Source organism: Egretta garzetta, unplaced genomic scaffold (assembly GCF_000687185.1).
Source record: "Egretta garzetta isolate BGI_Z169 unplaced genomic scaffold, ASM68718v1 scaffold112, whole genome shotgun sequence".
Lineage (NCBI taxonomy): Eukaryota > Metazoa > Chordata > Aves > Pelecaniformes > Ardeidae > Egretta > Egretta garzetta.
Window position 1 is genome coordinate 2,635,733 of NW_009258884.1, and position 12,027 is coordinate 2,647,759.

Sequence of the window (12,027 nt, forward strand, 5' to 3'; positions counted from 1 at the left end):
CCTCCTCTGCCGGGAACTGCCCTGGCCCAGCGCCGGGACGCTCCCGGCCAGAGCCTCTTCCTGTTGCCGGCTGTATCGCCCCCCCCCCCGTCCTTCCACGGGATGTGTTTACACGTGGGGGTATCCAAGAGACACCCGCGTGCTTTTGAGAAACCCCTTGTTCCCAGAAAGTGTAAAAAAACCACAGCTCAAAAGGTGCTGGGGATGCCCTGTCCTTGGCTTCATCGAAGGGTTGAAACAGAGTACTGCCCAGATAAACTGTCCCAGTCTATGGCATCTGTGGTGGCCTTAATGATTTCCCACTGTCCCCTGAGCCCTTCTGTCTTGCTTCCAGTCATGAGGCCGGTGCCAATGAGATGGACACTACCTTGCCAGCAGTAGCAGAAGAGCTTCTGAAAGAGATCAAAAAGGCTTTTCAGGAGACCTCACATGGTAGGTAGAGAAAAACAGAACCATCCTAGCAGGCTGTGGCCAGTAACACTGGCGCTGTCAAACCTTCAGGTAGCAACAAGGGTTGTCAGCCTCTCCTTGCATTTTCTGCAGACTCTGTTGCATGAGGGGTGGCTTTTGCTTTCAGGAGTGGCAGAGTAAGATGTTGCAGCTGCGTGCCTTTTCTTGCATGTTTTTAAAAGTAGGATATTATAAAAGTAAGTCTATTTGGGCTTCCACATTTATTTTTTAAAATTAATCCCTGTGGTTCTGAGCATATATTTAATTGCTGTACTTGATACACCTTGTCTGGACACAAAGGGGTTTGAAGCACAGGTAATGAGGAGCAGCCCCCTTCTTCCAAAAATGAGACCAGGTTGGACACTTGTTTTGAACTGGGGCTGAGGGCAATGCTGCTTGCTTAGAGCTTGTAGTGTAAGTGGTTGCACTTGAGGGATGGTAATTTACATAATTCTGGCTAGGCCTTTTGTGGTGCCTACTGTACTGCTGGTTTTGTAGACTCATTAATTTCAAAATTAGAGTTGAAGGGGAAATCTTCATAAAAATGATCATGTTTTATGACTGACCAGCAGAGGGTGTTGTGTTAGTGATCCCAGGGCAAAGAGCAGCTTTCCCGTTGCTTGAATGGAGCAAGCATAAGCCAACGGTTAAATCCTGGCCAATTCTAGCAGCTAGTTAAGGACAATTACCTTCATTGCACTCTGGGTTACTAATGTAGTTCTGTTATCTGTGCTGAAAGAATAAACGTGTGTTTGTGTTTACGTGTTAAGTAGCACAGAATGGTTCCTCCTAAGGAGGGCGTCTATTTAGGGAATATTTTATCTGCTCTAAAACCAACCAAATAAACATTCAGAGAAGTCTGTCTGAGTACTACATTTGAGTGAGAAATGGACAGAGACTTCAAGTCTAAGCTGTCAGAGTGACAACATTGACAGCTTTCTGGCATACTTGTAGTATGGCTCCTGCCAGGTCCAAAACCTACATGTGACTTTTAAAAAGAGCTTTATAAATCCTGTTGTAAGCTAGGAAAAAAAAAAAATCAACATTCCTTTTAAGGTATACTTCTCCTTAAAGCACGAAAATAGTACATTGGGACATAACTGCGGAAAAAACCTGATCAATCACTTTGGAGAATTAAATTAGAATAAGGTTGGAAAAGTCAAACCAACCGCGTAAGTCATAGAGAATATTTTGAATTGTTGGAACAAAGGATTTTAAAGTCAAAAGTCGTGATCTTCCAGCAGAATACAGAGATGTGGTACACTGTGTCCCATTAATGGTAACAGAAAGATCAGATTGGATGATCAGAGCCTAAGCTGTTAGCTCCAACAAGCAGACTGATTGTCTTAAGTGTAATTTTCCATCTTAACAAGAAGTTCTAATAAGTGAAGATGTTATGTTTCTGCATGCTGTATTAAAAGCTATAAACTAGTGGCGCCCTGCAAGGCTATACTGGGAAAAGAACAACATTTTTAAAGTTTTGATGCCAGAGTTTTCAACTCATGCCAAGACAGTTTCAGGGAAACCAATATATATATTTTTAACCAGCTTCTTAAAGTGGCAGAGTAAGATGTTGCCTTTTGTTGCATGCTTTCAAAGGTAGGATATTGTAAGAGTAAGTATACTTGGGCTTCTGCATTTCTTTTTAAAATTAATCCCTGTGGTTCTGAATGTATATTTAATTGCTGTACTTGGTAAGTGCCTTAGCACTACCATAGCAAATTATTTTGCTGTTCCTTGGTGGCTCGAGAGGATGGCTAAGAGCACTGCAGTCCTGTGTGGCCTCTAGGGGTACGTTAGGGAGATACTATCCTCCCTGTGGTGTTGATGTCTCTCACGGTGGCGAAGTTCAGCAAAATCACACTTCATTTTCTTTTTGTTGCAGTACCCGATGACCTGCTGCTGGGGTAAGTATCTTTTGCTTCAGTTCTTGTCCCAGGTGTCCTGCTAAAGGGCAGCTGATAATCTGCTCTCATCACAGTACTGCTATTTTTTCTTCCTGTGTTTGACCAGTACATGTTTCTCATGCAGAGTTGCTACGTGGTTTTGCTGGTACTGGAAATGAAGGTCCAAAGAGACGATCTCAGGGGTTTTTCAAGAGATTCGTTAAGTTATCTCTGTATCGCTGAATCTCCTGTGATGACTTGCTCTAATTTGGGTGGATTAAACATGCAGAAACCCAGAATGTTTAACCTGAGCTCTGAGTACACCCTCAGATGTGGAATGAGTTTTCTGTGAGAGTGGGCTGTGTTTCAGAGTGATTCATGCCTCTGGAGTGCTGCATCTCTGCTGCATTCATATCATTGTGAGCACAGCAGCGTCCTGAGATCCCTTCTTCTGTTTGAGTCATGGCCATGTGTGATAGAAAGGGAGAAGTGGATGTATGACCTCTCTGCACAAGGGATTTGTTGACTTGAAAGTTACCCTGAGAGTTTTCTTTAGAAGTCGTCTCAGGTCAGCTTCATCATCCTTGCATTGACTGAAGCTTCTGAATATTTCAGTCGTTCCCAAGTAGTCTCCCAAAAGATCCAAGTTTCACAGCTTCTGCAGCCCTCACTAATTGGTGGTGAAGGTAGAGAAAAGGCACCATCACAGTAAGAAAGGCTTTACAGATTCATCTTTGACTTTGTGGTTTTGCCTGCCTGTAATTCAGCCAGGAGAGGAGATCACCAGGAACCTTTCAGGCCTTAATGTCTTTGGGTCTAAAGCTATCTAACATAAGACTTGTGAAAGGTATGCATGCTGGCTCCCTCTTCTGGGACCACAATGGCCTTTGAAAGGTGGGATTATATTTGACAAGTCTCATAACTTTTTGTTTCCTTCTTGTCATAAAAGAAAAGAGGAGGAAAGAAATTCCCTTGTTAAGTTTAGTAACGGTTGGGTGGTAACTCTTGGCAGTCAGATTTGCACCAATTCCCTGTGACCAGCAGCTCAGCAGTGTTCTGATTTAATTTCTGAATTTCTTCCAAATCCGTGAAGTCCTTGAATTCCCCTTGGGCATTTCCCTTACTTATTTCCTGTTAGACTGATCGAATTATATATGTGAAAAAAGAATTCCCCAAATTCGAAAGAGTTACTGAAACTCATTGTACTCGGCCCCCTTATAGTCCCAAACCTAATCATTAAGGAATGTCTTATGTTGAGTGTTCCCCCACCCACCTCCTCTCAGTCCTCAGATGAAGCCAATCCTTATTGCATTGAGTTTGTGCAACTGAAGGTTTGGTCTTCCTGGAATAAGTTTGTTTGCTTGGCTTGTTATCAATGAGATTGACTCAGACGCGTAGGTCAGCCATGCTGCTGAGACGCCAGGGCTCTGCCTTGGCTCTTTGTGTCTTCACTGGAGCTGGAAGTGTTCCTCCGCTTTCTTCTGTTCTCCTGCTCATGGTTTGTACTATCTTTTCATCATTGCTGATGTTCTTGTTGTTTACTCTTGTACTAGCCTAGACTACACAGATTTTTTTCAACGGATAAAAGGTCTGTAAAGTTAACCGAGTTGTCCCTGAGCTCTTTGGAACACATTAAGAGCAGCTGGATATACAGGTCTAGAATAACTTTTAAGCCTATGAGCTGTCTGGACAATAGGCTAAAGGTACAGATGTCCGTATTTGACATAGAGCTTATCATATACCGTTGCACAGCAGGGGATGTGCAGACAATGAGTATGTAGATGGAAATTACTGTGCCTTCAGGACTCACAGCTCTATTTTTCCACTTACTAGTGTGGAATTTTACAGCACTGAGCACAGCAGCGGCCAGACACCAGCAAGTGGCTCCATGGTGCTGTCTCACAGGACCGAGGCCAAGGAGAGAGTTGTGTAGAGGCCATGTTTTGCAGGAAGCAAACACCTACCTGAGCAACCTGGCTAACTTCATCTTTACGTCATCCCAGGCACTCTCTGATCCATAAATGCTGTGCAGTGGTGCGTCCCTGCACGGTGATATGTCCTGCTTAGAAGGACGGGAAAGGGAAAGGGTTTTCAGGGAGGGTGGAGTGACATAAGGCATGTGCTGTCCATGGGTGTTTACCTGGAATAAATTTGCTGTCTCTGGGCCTTGCTGGTAGCTGGATTACAGATGTAAAACTACTGCTATCTGGTGGCTCCATGTGCAGTGAGTGTCTTAAGTATTTCCCTGATGGTCTTTAGCTTCCTATTGATGCACTTTGGCGGGTAGAAAGAATAATTTATACCTCAGTTGTGACTGTGATAGAGGAGATGTGATCAGTACAAAATGACTCATTCGTTCTCCAGGGTTTAAACCAGGTTCCCTGGGATGAGGAAGGAGCCCTGCTGCTGCATTTCCTATTGCTCAAGGAGCTATGTATCATTGCTCTCTGCTTGCTCTGAAGCTAATGTGTGGGCCATGGCTGGAGGTGGGATTGAAGAGCAACTGATCAATAATCTGATCCAGGGCAACTCATCAAGGACAGCCTGTATGTACAATTAAGGCGTCCCAGCGCATGGACCCCTTTTCCCTCAGCATTAGCAAGTCTGCCTCCATGTGCTCTTGTTTACCTGGTGCTGCCCCTACTAAAACCCATCTTTATGCTTATTGTGCTCATGTGACAGTTTCACAGTTTACCACAAACAGGATAATTGGGCTGCATGTGTGACACTGCCTGCTGCCTGTAACCTCTGTTGGATCTCCAGCACTGTGTATCCCCCAGGATTTCCTTCCTGTATCTTCTCTTTGCCAGCATGTCTTGCTTTTGCTGCCAGAGGTGCAGTTTCCCCAAAGAAGGGTTATTTAGGGTGCTGGACAGAAGCAAAGTTTCCAGCTTTAGAGTCTGAGTCTAGGTTCACTGATAAATAGGTTAAGTGCCAGTGCTCTGGCTACAGTTTGTATCAGAAGAACTACAGGAATACTAACAACAAGGCTGATCAGAATCACTGTAAGGACAACCTGTGTCTCTTGCTTTACTACACTCCCTTTGCAATAATCAGTGATATGTAAAGGGACTGTCAAGCCAGAAGTGGCTAACACTGTGTCACATAGAGAGTGACCGAAAAAACCTCACTGCTGTATCTCTGATGCACTTTGTCTCATTTTAGTTCAGGACAGGAACCACTTCATGTCCTGTTTGTGCAGCAGGCAGCCAGAATAGTGTTTGGGTCATAGTGCTGAAGAAGAAAAACTAAAGCTGTAATATCCTGTGTAAGAAAAATCTTTAAAATGCCTTGTAATTAAATCTGGGTGGGATTTTGCAAAGAGATGTGGGGCTGTTTGGGAGCAGCTTGGAAATTTGGAAGTTCTCTTAAGAATATCAGAAACCATGTAGATGTTCCAGATAGCTGGCAGAGCAGAGGCTGTCCTTACGGACTGAGGTCTGTCTTCCCGGGGAGTGATTGTCAGCTGGGATTGTCTCAGAGGGACAGGGCAGGGATTGGTGGTCACGTGGTGAAAGACAGCAAAGCTGAGAATGACAAATGCACTTCATTGCTTGGTAGCGTAATTAATGGAGCTGTAACTGGTGGCATTTTGAGAGGCAATGGGAACCTTTGGCTATGGGCCTTATGGCCTCCATAAGACTAAATCCATGGATTAAGGCTAAGCCAGGGGGTCTCCTTTTGTGGTGTGTCCTAACTAGAGACACATTCTTTTTCAGGCTGAAGTTCATATTTGGCCCATCTGCTGTCCCAGCTTTGGATTTGGTGGATCAGCGTTCTGTCACCCGAGTCATGTCCCCCAGTGGAAGGACTGCATACCAGGTACACACTGTTTTTCTCCTCCTCAGTCTTACTTTCTGATGGTTTCCAGTAAACATGTGAGCCAATATTTTCCTAACTTGCAGAACTTGGAAAAGCACTTGGATAAACATGGAGACAATATCAGTGTTTTAAAAACTCCTAAAGTGATACTGGAGAGCAGTAGCCACAGACTAGAATTAGAACAGCATGGTACACTACCATTTTCTTTGCGGCTCCCAGCCAGTCAGAGATGATTTCTTACGTGTTTGTGGGTATCACAATCAGAAGGAAGTTTTCCAGGGATTACTAATTTTGCAATCCAGCAAAGGCAGTTCTTCCTCTTGACAAACTACGCAACGGAGTGTTATCTACCATCACTGCATTTCGTTCCCTGTTGCACTCCAAATCCTCAGTATCCTGAACACTCTTGACCTCTACTTGGCGATAGGATCCTTGCTGCCTGGGAGGAAGCAATGCAGGCCAAATCCGTGGGTTTCATTCTAGTTCACTATAGCCAAGTCTGAATCACAGAAACATCTTCATAAAATGGCATTTTAGGGAGCAGAGCTCACCTTAGCCCTATAGATCAAGCTCCTCTTACAGCACAGGACCAGAGATGGAGCTGAGGCTCATTAAGTGAAGAGAGGAGCCATTGGCACTTCTTTCTGACTTTTCTGTGGTATGGACAATTCCTTCCTCTACTGCACCACAGCACCAGTGGCATCTCTGCTGGGGACAGTCTGTCTGTTCTGTGAGCCGCTGACCAGCTACATCCAGCCCATGGGGTCATGGAGTCAGAGACACTGTGTGCTGTGCCCTAGCTAAGACTGTATAAGCAGTAGGACCCTGTGTCCATAAGATTTTGGTGAAGAAGCACCCAATTCCTTCTACTTATCACTACTAACCCCCCCAGATAGTACAGCCCCCTCCATTGCTAAACCTGGTGCTGTGTTTTTTCACACACCAGAGAAGGGGAAAACCTCTTTGCTCACTGTTGCAGCAGCCAGGAGGAACATTTCCAAATATCCTCTCTGCAAAGGGCCTTCTCTCCTTCACTGGAGGTGCTGAGATGCTTTGGGGTCATCTGAGGTAAGAGAAGAGCTGTGAAGCCAGGCCTGGGTAATGGCACAGAAGTTTCTCACGTGTTCAGCGCTTTCATTGCTTGATTGCACATGGAGTCTTTATCGCTTCTGGGGCCTTAGAGAGGGCATCAGCCCCTCCAGAGAGGCATGATTCATAAACATACAGGGCTCAAGAACACAGCCTTTGATTTGAGTTGAAGGCTTGCCAGTGGGTATTTGGTAAAGCCTAAGAAGCACTGCTTCCAGGACCCTCAGACAGCAGCTGCCTCACTAATAGAATGCTTAAAGGCTTTTCCTTTTTTACTGTTGCTCAGCTGAATATGCCACTGGGCAGAGAATGGTCATGTTCTCCTTGCAGAGCTTTGTCAGGCCATGCGGGCTAAAGCAGAGCTTTGGAGGCTGGGATGCACAGTCTTCACTTAGCACCCTTTTGTGTGAAGGATGAGGGGGACTGCTTAGAGTCTCTGGTCTTCCTAGGAAGCCTAAATGTGTGCTCACATGCTCACAGCTTTTCTGCAGTATGCACGCTCCTGAGCAGTATTCATCTCTAGTGGAGCTTGATTGCTGATTAAGGCCATGCTGAAGAGTTCATTAACAGAGGAATCTGAAGAGGTATTTTCTCTGGGGGTGTGAGGCTGGTCCCATTGCGAAATTCTTCCTCAGCACAGCTGTCTGAGATGCAGAAACAAAGAGCAGAGCCTCCCCTGAGACCACTGGCTGGAACAGTGATGGGAACACAATCTGGGGCCATAGAAACCAAAACACTGAGCAGGATACTGCACTTAAGAGTAGCTGAGTAGTGTCACTGCCTCTTCATTCATGTGGGTTTGTGTGGTGTAGACACCTATCCCAGCTGTGTGCACTTCTCCCTCAGCAGGGAAGCATGCCCAGTGCAGTGGGGATTTGGGGGGCATCTATGGCTGCCTGGACACATGCACAGTCATCCCTTTCACTTATTACCCAGAAAGTCAGTTTGCACCCAGATGTGGTTGAGCTGGAATGCAAAGCGGTGCTTTCACCCGCAGCTGGATCTGGAGAACCTTTCTCATTGAGACCATGAGGCTGGTCCTATTGTGAAACGCCTTTGGGTCATCATAGCCAAATCTGAGATGTTGATACTTCGCAGGCTAAAATGCTGTTTGCATTCCATATTACCCAGCACATCTGAGGTACTGCTTCAGGGGAAAATGGCTTTGCTCAGACAGGCCCTAGGACTGCAGCCTGTAGCGTAGGCAGCTCTTGCCCTCAGGAACCAAGGCAGGAGAAGAAAGAACCCTCAGTCAAGTGAAAGCTATGATTTGTCTTGTAATGCCCAGGCATTAATGCCCTTGCTACTTAATAGAGGAGTAGCACTGATGGGGTATTCAAGGGCTGATGTTACCTCAGAGTTGTTAATCATCCCAGAAGAGCTTGTATAATACCTGCCTATGCTGCAGACTAAAGCCAACCCTCCAGGTCAGGGATAAATAAGACTCACCTGCTGCAGAGATGGTGGATGCTGGCCGATGGTGGAGCTGTGCTGGATTCAGCAGAAGTATAAGGTGGTGAGCAGGTGGCAGTTGGGGCACCTATTAGCTATGCCTGAGTTGCAGAAACGCTGTGAGCTGTGGGAGTGAAGCCAGCTAGGAGGGGGAGAGGCAGTGCTTTAGTCCTTCTGCCAACTGTCACTTGCATTGCTCACATCCTGCACTTTTATTGGATTCTTCTTTTTAATGTCTTTTTAAAATTAATTTCCTAGAACTGTATGGCAGCCTGCCCCACTGTGAAAGATTTGAGCATCAGGTCCTGGCACAGACTGTGGTGCTACCTGGCTGTACACTGGTGGCAGCAGTAGCTGCCATGGTGCCACAGCTGGCCCTCCTGCGTTCCCACACGCTGGCAGGGGCACCACCACCAAGGTGATTTTTCCTTGCTGTACAGCCAGCAAGCACCTGGAGATGAGGGCAGCGGAAGGAAATCTCACAGCATCTCAGGGCCAAGAGAGCACCCCAGTCCCTGGCTTCGCTGCAGCTGGCCAGAAACAGAGGCACTTTTTTCTATTGGTCTTTGGATTTTAGATTCTGCCTTATTAGGCAGCAGCTGCATTCTTGCCATCTAGGTCAGGACAGGGGGATGCTAATCTCAGCCCAAATCTGGCAGTGTCTGTGTCTTCCCCCCCTCCTCAAAGGAAAACAATTCTGAAGGAAAGGCACCATCAGAATACTTCATCTTGGAAAAAACAATCAAAGGGGCTAGAGAAAAACAAACTTATCACAAGTGAAACAAACTCAGCCTGGAGTATAAAGAGGGCCCAGGGTAAAGGCCAGACTGAAAAAAGAACGGTTTACCCTGAAATGGGAATGAGAGTCTTGTGTCCTGAATCTGCCAGGAGTAAGGGGAATTATGAGGCATAGATGCTTCTGTGGGAGAGCTTAAACTTGTGGATGTTACCTGTTGGGCAACAGGTGCAGAAAGAGCTCCAAGGGACAGGGGAAGGCTCCCCTTGCAAGTGCAGCTCTGGACCCGGTGGGATGATGTTCCTCTGGGGGGACTTAGGAGTGCTGGGGGCGTCCTGGAAGGGAGCAGCACTCTGCAGAGCACCACTGCCTTTTCACTTTTTGTGTTTGTCTTTGGATTTAGGTGTATGTGTGCCACAAACCCAACCAGAATCTAAAGCCTGGTATGGGAGAGGAGTGTGGTGTGCCATCAGATTCCAGAGGCTTGTGTGCCAAGGTGGGCACTGCTGGTGATTACACCCATGTAAATCCCCACCATTCCCTGGATATCCAGGTAGAGTTAGTGCCAGTTGTCGAGGCCACAGAGCTGACACAAAGCACTTGCTCTCACTGTGGCAGATAGGAGACATATCGTGGCAAATGCTCTGTAGTAATTGTGTTTTGGTCATGGGGTGCACTCAGTTTAGGCCTCAGAGCATTAGTAAAGTCCATGCTATTGAGTGCAGGTTTCTGTTTAAAGTCTGCGAGCGTGTTCTCTCCTGCAGGCCCTTCTCTTGCAATGGGACAGAGCAGAGCAGTTGGCTCTTAAAGTACCTTTCTAAAAGCTATTTTCCAGTCTTGAAGAAACCAAAAGAGAAATAATCCATAGGCTGGCTTTCCTATACCATGCAGTCAGCTCCAGCAGCTCGCAGATCGACTGTTAGCTTCTCCATGCTGGAAACAAATGCATCTCTCACCTGGCTGCCAGCGTCTCGTGCCCATGGTGCAGAGCAATATACCCCAATACCAGCCTTGCAGAGGAACAGCATGTGGGAAAAGGAGGCAGTGCTGTTCCCAAACCAGAGATGGAGCAGGGAGGCTTCTTCTCTGGAGACTTCAACTTTGTTTATTCAGAAAAAAACTGGATTCCAATAGCTGCAGCTGGTTTTGGGAGCAGAACAGCAATGGCCTTCAGCCGCTGGACCTACTCAGCCGCTGGAGCTAGTTAGAAAAAGCCTCACTGTGAGTGCTCACTGTGGCTCTTCTTCCATCCCCAGGTCTGTGGTGGCCCTGGATTCACAAGTGAGCTTTCTGTGACAAGAGAGTCTTGGTCATCTTCGACTATCCTGTCTGCCAGCACTGGGGGAGGAAGCTCCCTGAAGGGACTGGCAGCTCACTGTGATGCCAGCTTTGGGAGACCAGGGGAGGGGGCTCTGTGCTCGGTGCCACTGCCCTTTTCCTGATCTCCTAGCAGCAGACTGGAGCTGAGGTCCACTGCAGGCACGGGTGTAGGTACGGGAGTGCTTCCTCCCCTTTAGGGAGAGAAGCATGTAGAGACCGTGAGAAAGCTGAGGAGCTTCAAGCTTAGATGGGTCACTGCAATGTTTGGGGATGCTTTTGTATGGTGGCACCTGCTTGCCAGTTGCATGTTGTGAGTCATTGTGAGGGGACATCAGGCCAGATACAGGCTGAGTTAGAGAAATTAAAAACAAATGCTGCCTCTGACTCCCACCCCCTCCGGCTACCTTTGTTTCAGGTCCTTGGGAACTCGGGCAAACTCTACACCTGCTACAGTTCCTGCCACTTCTGCACATGTCCCGCTTTTGGTTTTTCTGTACTGCAGAAGAGCGAGAGCCTTCTGGTAAGTTGTCTGCCTTAACTTGGGGCCGGGACAGGGAGCAGTGGAGAAGGCTGTGCTCTGCTTCTTAAACCTGAGCAGCCTGAAGTTTCCGAGGGAACAAACGCATGAGTGTTGAGTTGGCTACACAGGCTGTGCCTGACCCACTGCATAATGTGGCCTCTGGGAGTCGTGGTATTTGGGTGGAGCTAGGCCTTACAAGGGCTAGGGAGGGCTTTTGTTCTTAATTACACATTACTGTTCTGACTTTCAAGAGATGAATAATCCCTGGTCTCTTGGAATAAGGACTATTGCTGCTAATAGGACTGCCACATGGAATCTGGCTGATGAAGTGCTGCAGTTCACCTGGTGCCAGTGAGGAAGGGCTCAGGGTAACTAATTGGTCTGCAAGTGCCCCCCCAGCCCTGTGCCAACCATCCCTCCCTCATGGGAAGCCTGTCTGTTCCAGGACTTTGGTCAGCTGGGCCTAATACTCTTGGTTTTGAGAGCCATCTGGGCTGCCAGACAGTACCAAGCCGACTCTTGTTCTTTACAGTCTGGCCCTACCTTCTCCTGCCTGCGTGTGGGGAGGGCATCAGGAGCCAGTTGACACTTTGCTGTGTTACATTATCCTGATGGCAGAAGTGATCTGGTGCCACTGGAGCGCCAGCCTGTGCCAAGGCTTGGCAAGCCAAGAGGGAACCATGTTCCTGGGAGGGATGAGCACTTCATTAGACCCATTCTGGCCAGGACGGATTTTTGTGGCTTTCAGCTGA

The 12,027-nt window shown here is 47.1% G+C and overlaps 1 protein-coding gene across 3 annotated transcripts; it reads left to right on the plus strand.

Moving 5' to 3' along the window:
- The first annotated feature begins 36 nt into the window (after positions 1–36).
- On the plus strand, positions 37–11,790 carry ZSWIM7 (zinc finger SWIM-type containing 7). Of its 3 annotated transcripts, XM_035889581.1 has the most exons (5): positions 37–432; positions 2,336–2,357; positions 6,056–6,158; positions 10,692–10,926; positions 11,171–11,259. In XM_035889581.1, exons 1-4 carry the CDS (start codon positions 357–359, stop codon positions 10,875–10,877), a joined length of 387 nt encoding a protein of 128 aa, XP_035745474.1. In that variant the 5' UTR covers positions 37–356; the 3' UTR covers positions 10,878–10,926; positions 11,171–11,259. The 3 variants fall into 3 exon arrangements, with proteins under 3 accessions (XP_035745474.1, XP_035745475.1, XP_035745476.1); XM_035889582.1 differs by lacking the exons at positions 10,692–10,926; positions 11,171–11,259 and adding an exon at positions 6,242–10,685; XM_035889583.1 differs by lacking the exon at positions 10,692–10,926 and having other exon boundaries at positions 40–432; positions 11,171–11,790.
- The last annotated feature ends 237 nt before the right edge of the window (positions 11,791–12,027 follow it).

Coding starts and splice junctions, on each gene's coding strand:
- ZSWIM7 (XM_035889581.1), top strand. CDS start 357: ATGGACACTACCTTGCCAGCAGTAGCAGAAGAGCTTCTGAAAGAGATC. Junction 2,358..6,055: donor CCCGATGACCTGCTGCTGGG/GTAAGTATCTTT, acceptor ATTCTTTTTCAG/GCTGAAGTTCATATTTGGCC. Junction 6,159..10,691: donor GTGGAAGGACTGCATACCAG/GTACACACTGTT, acceptor TTCCATCCCCAG/GTCTGTGGTGGCCCTGGATT.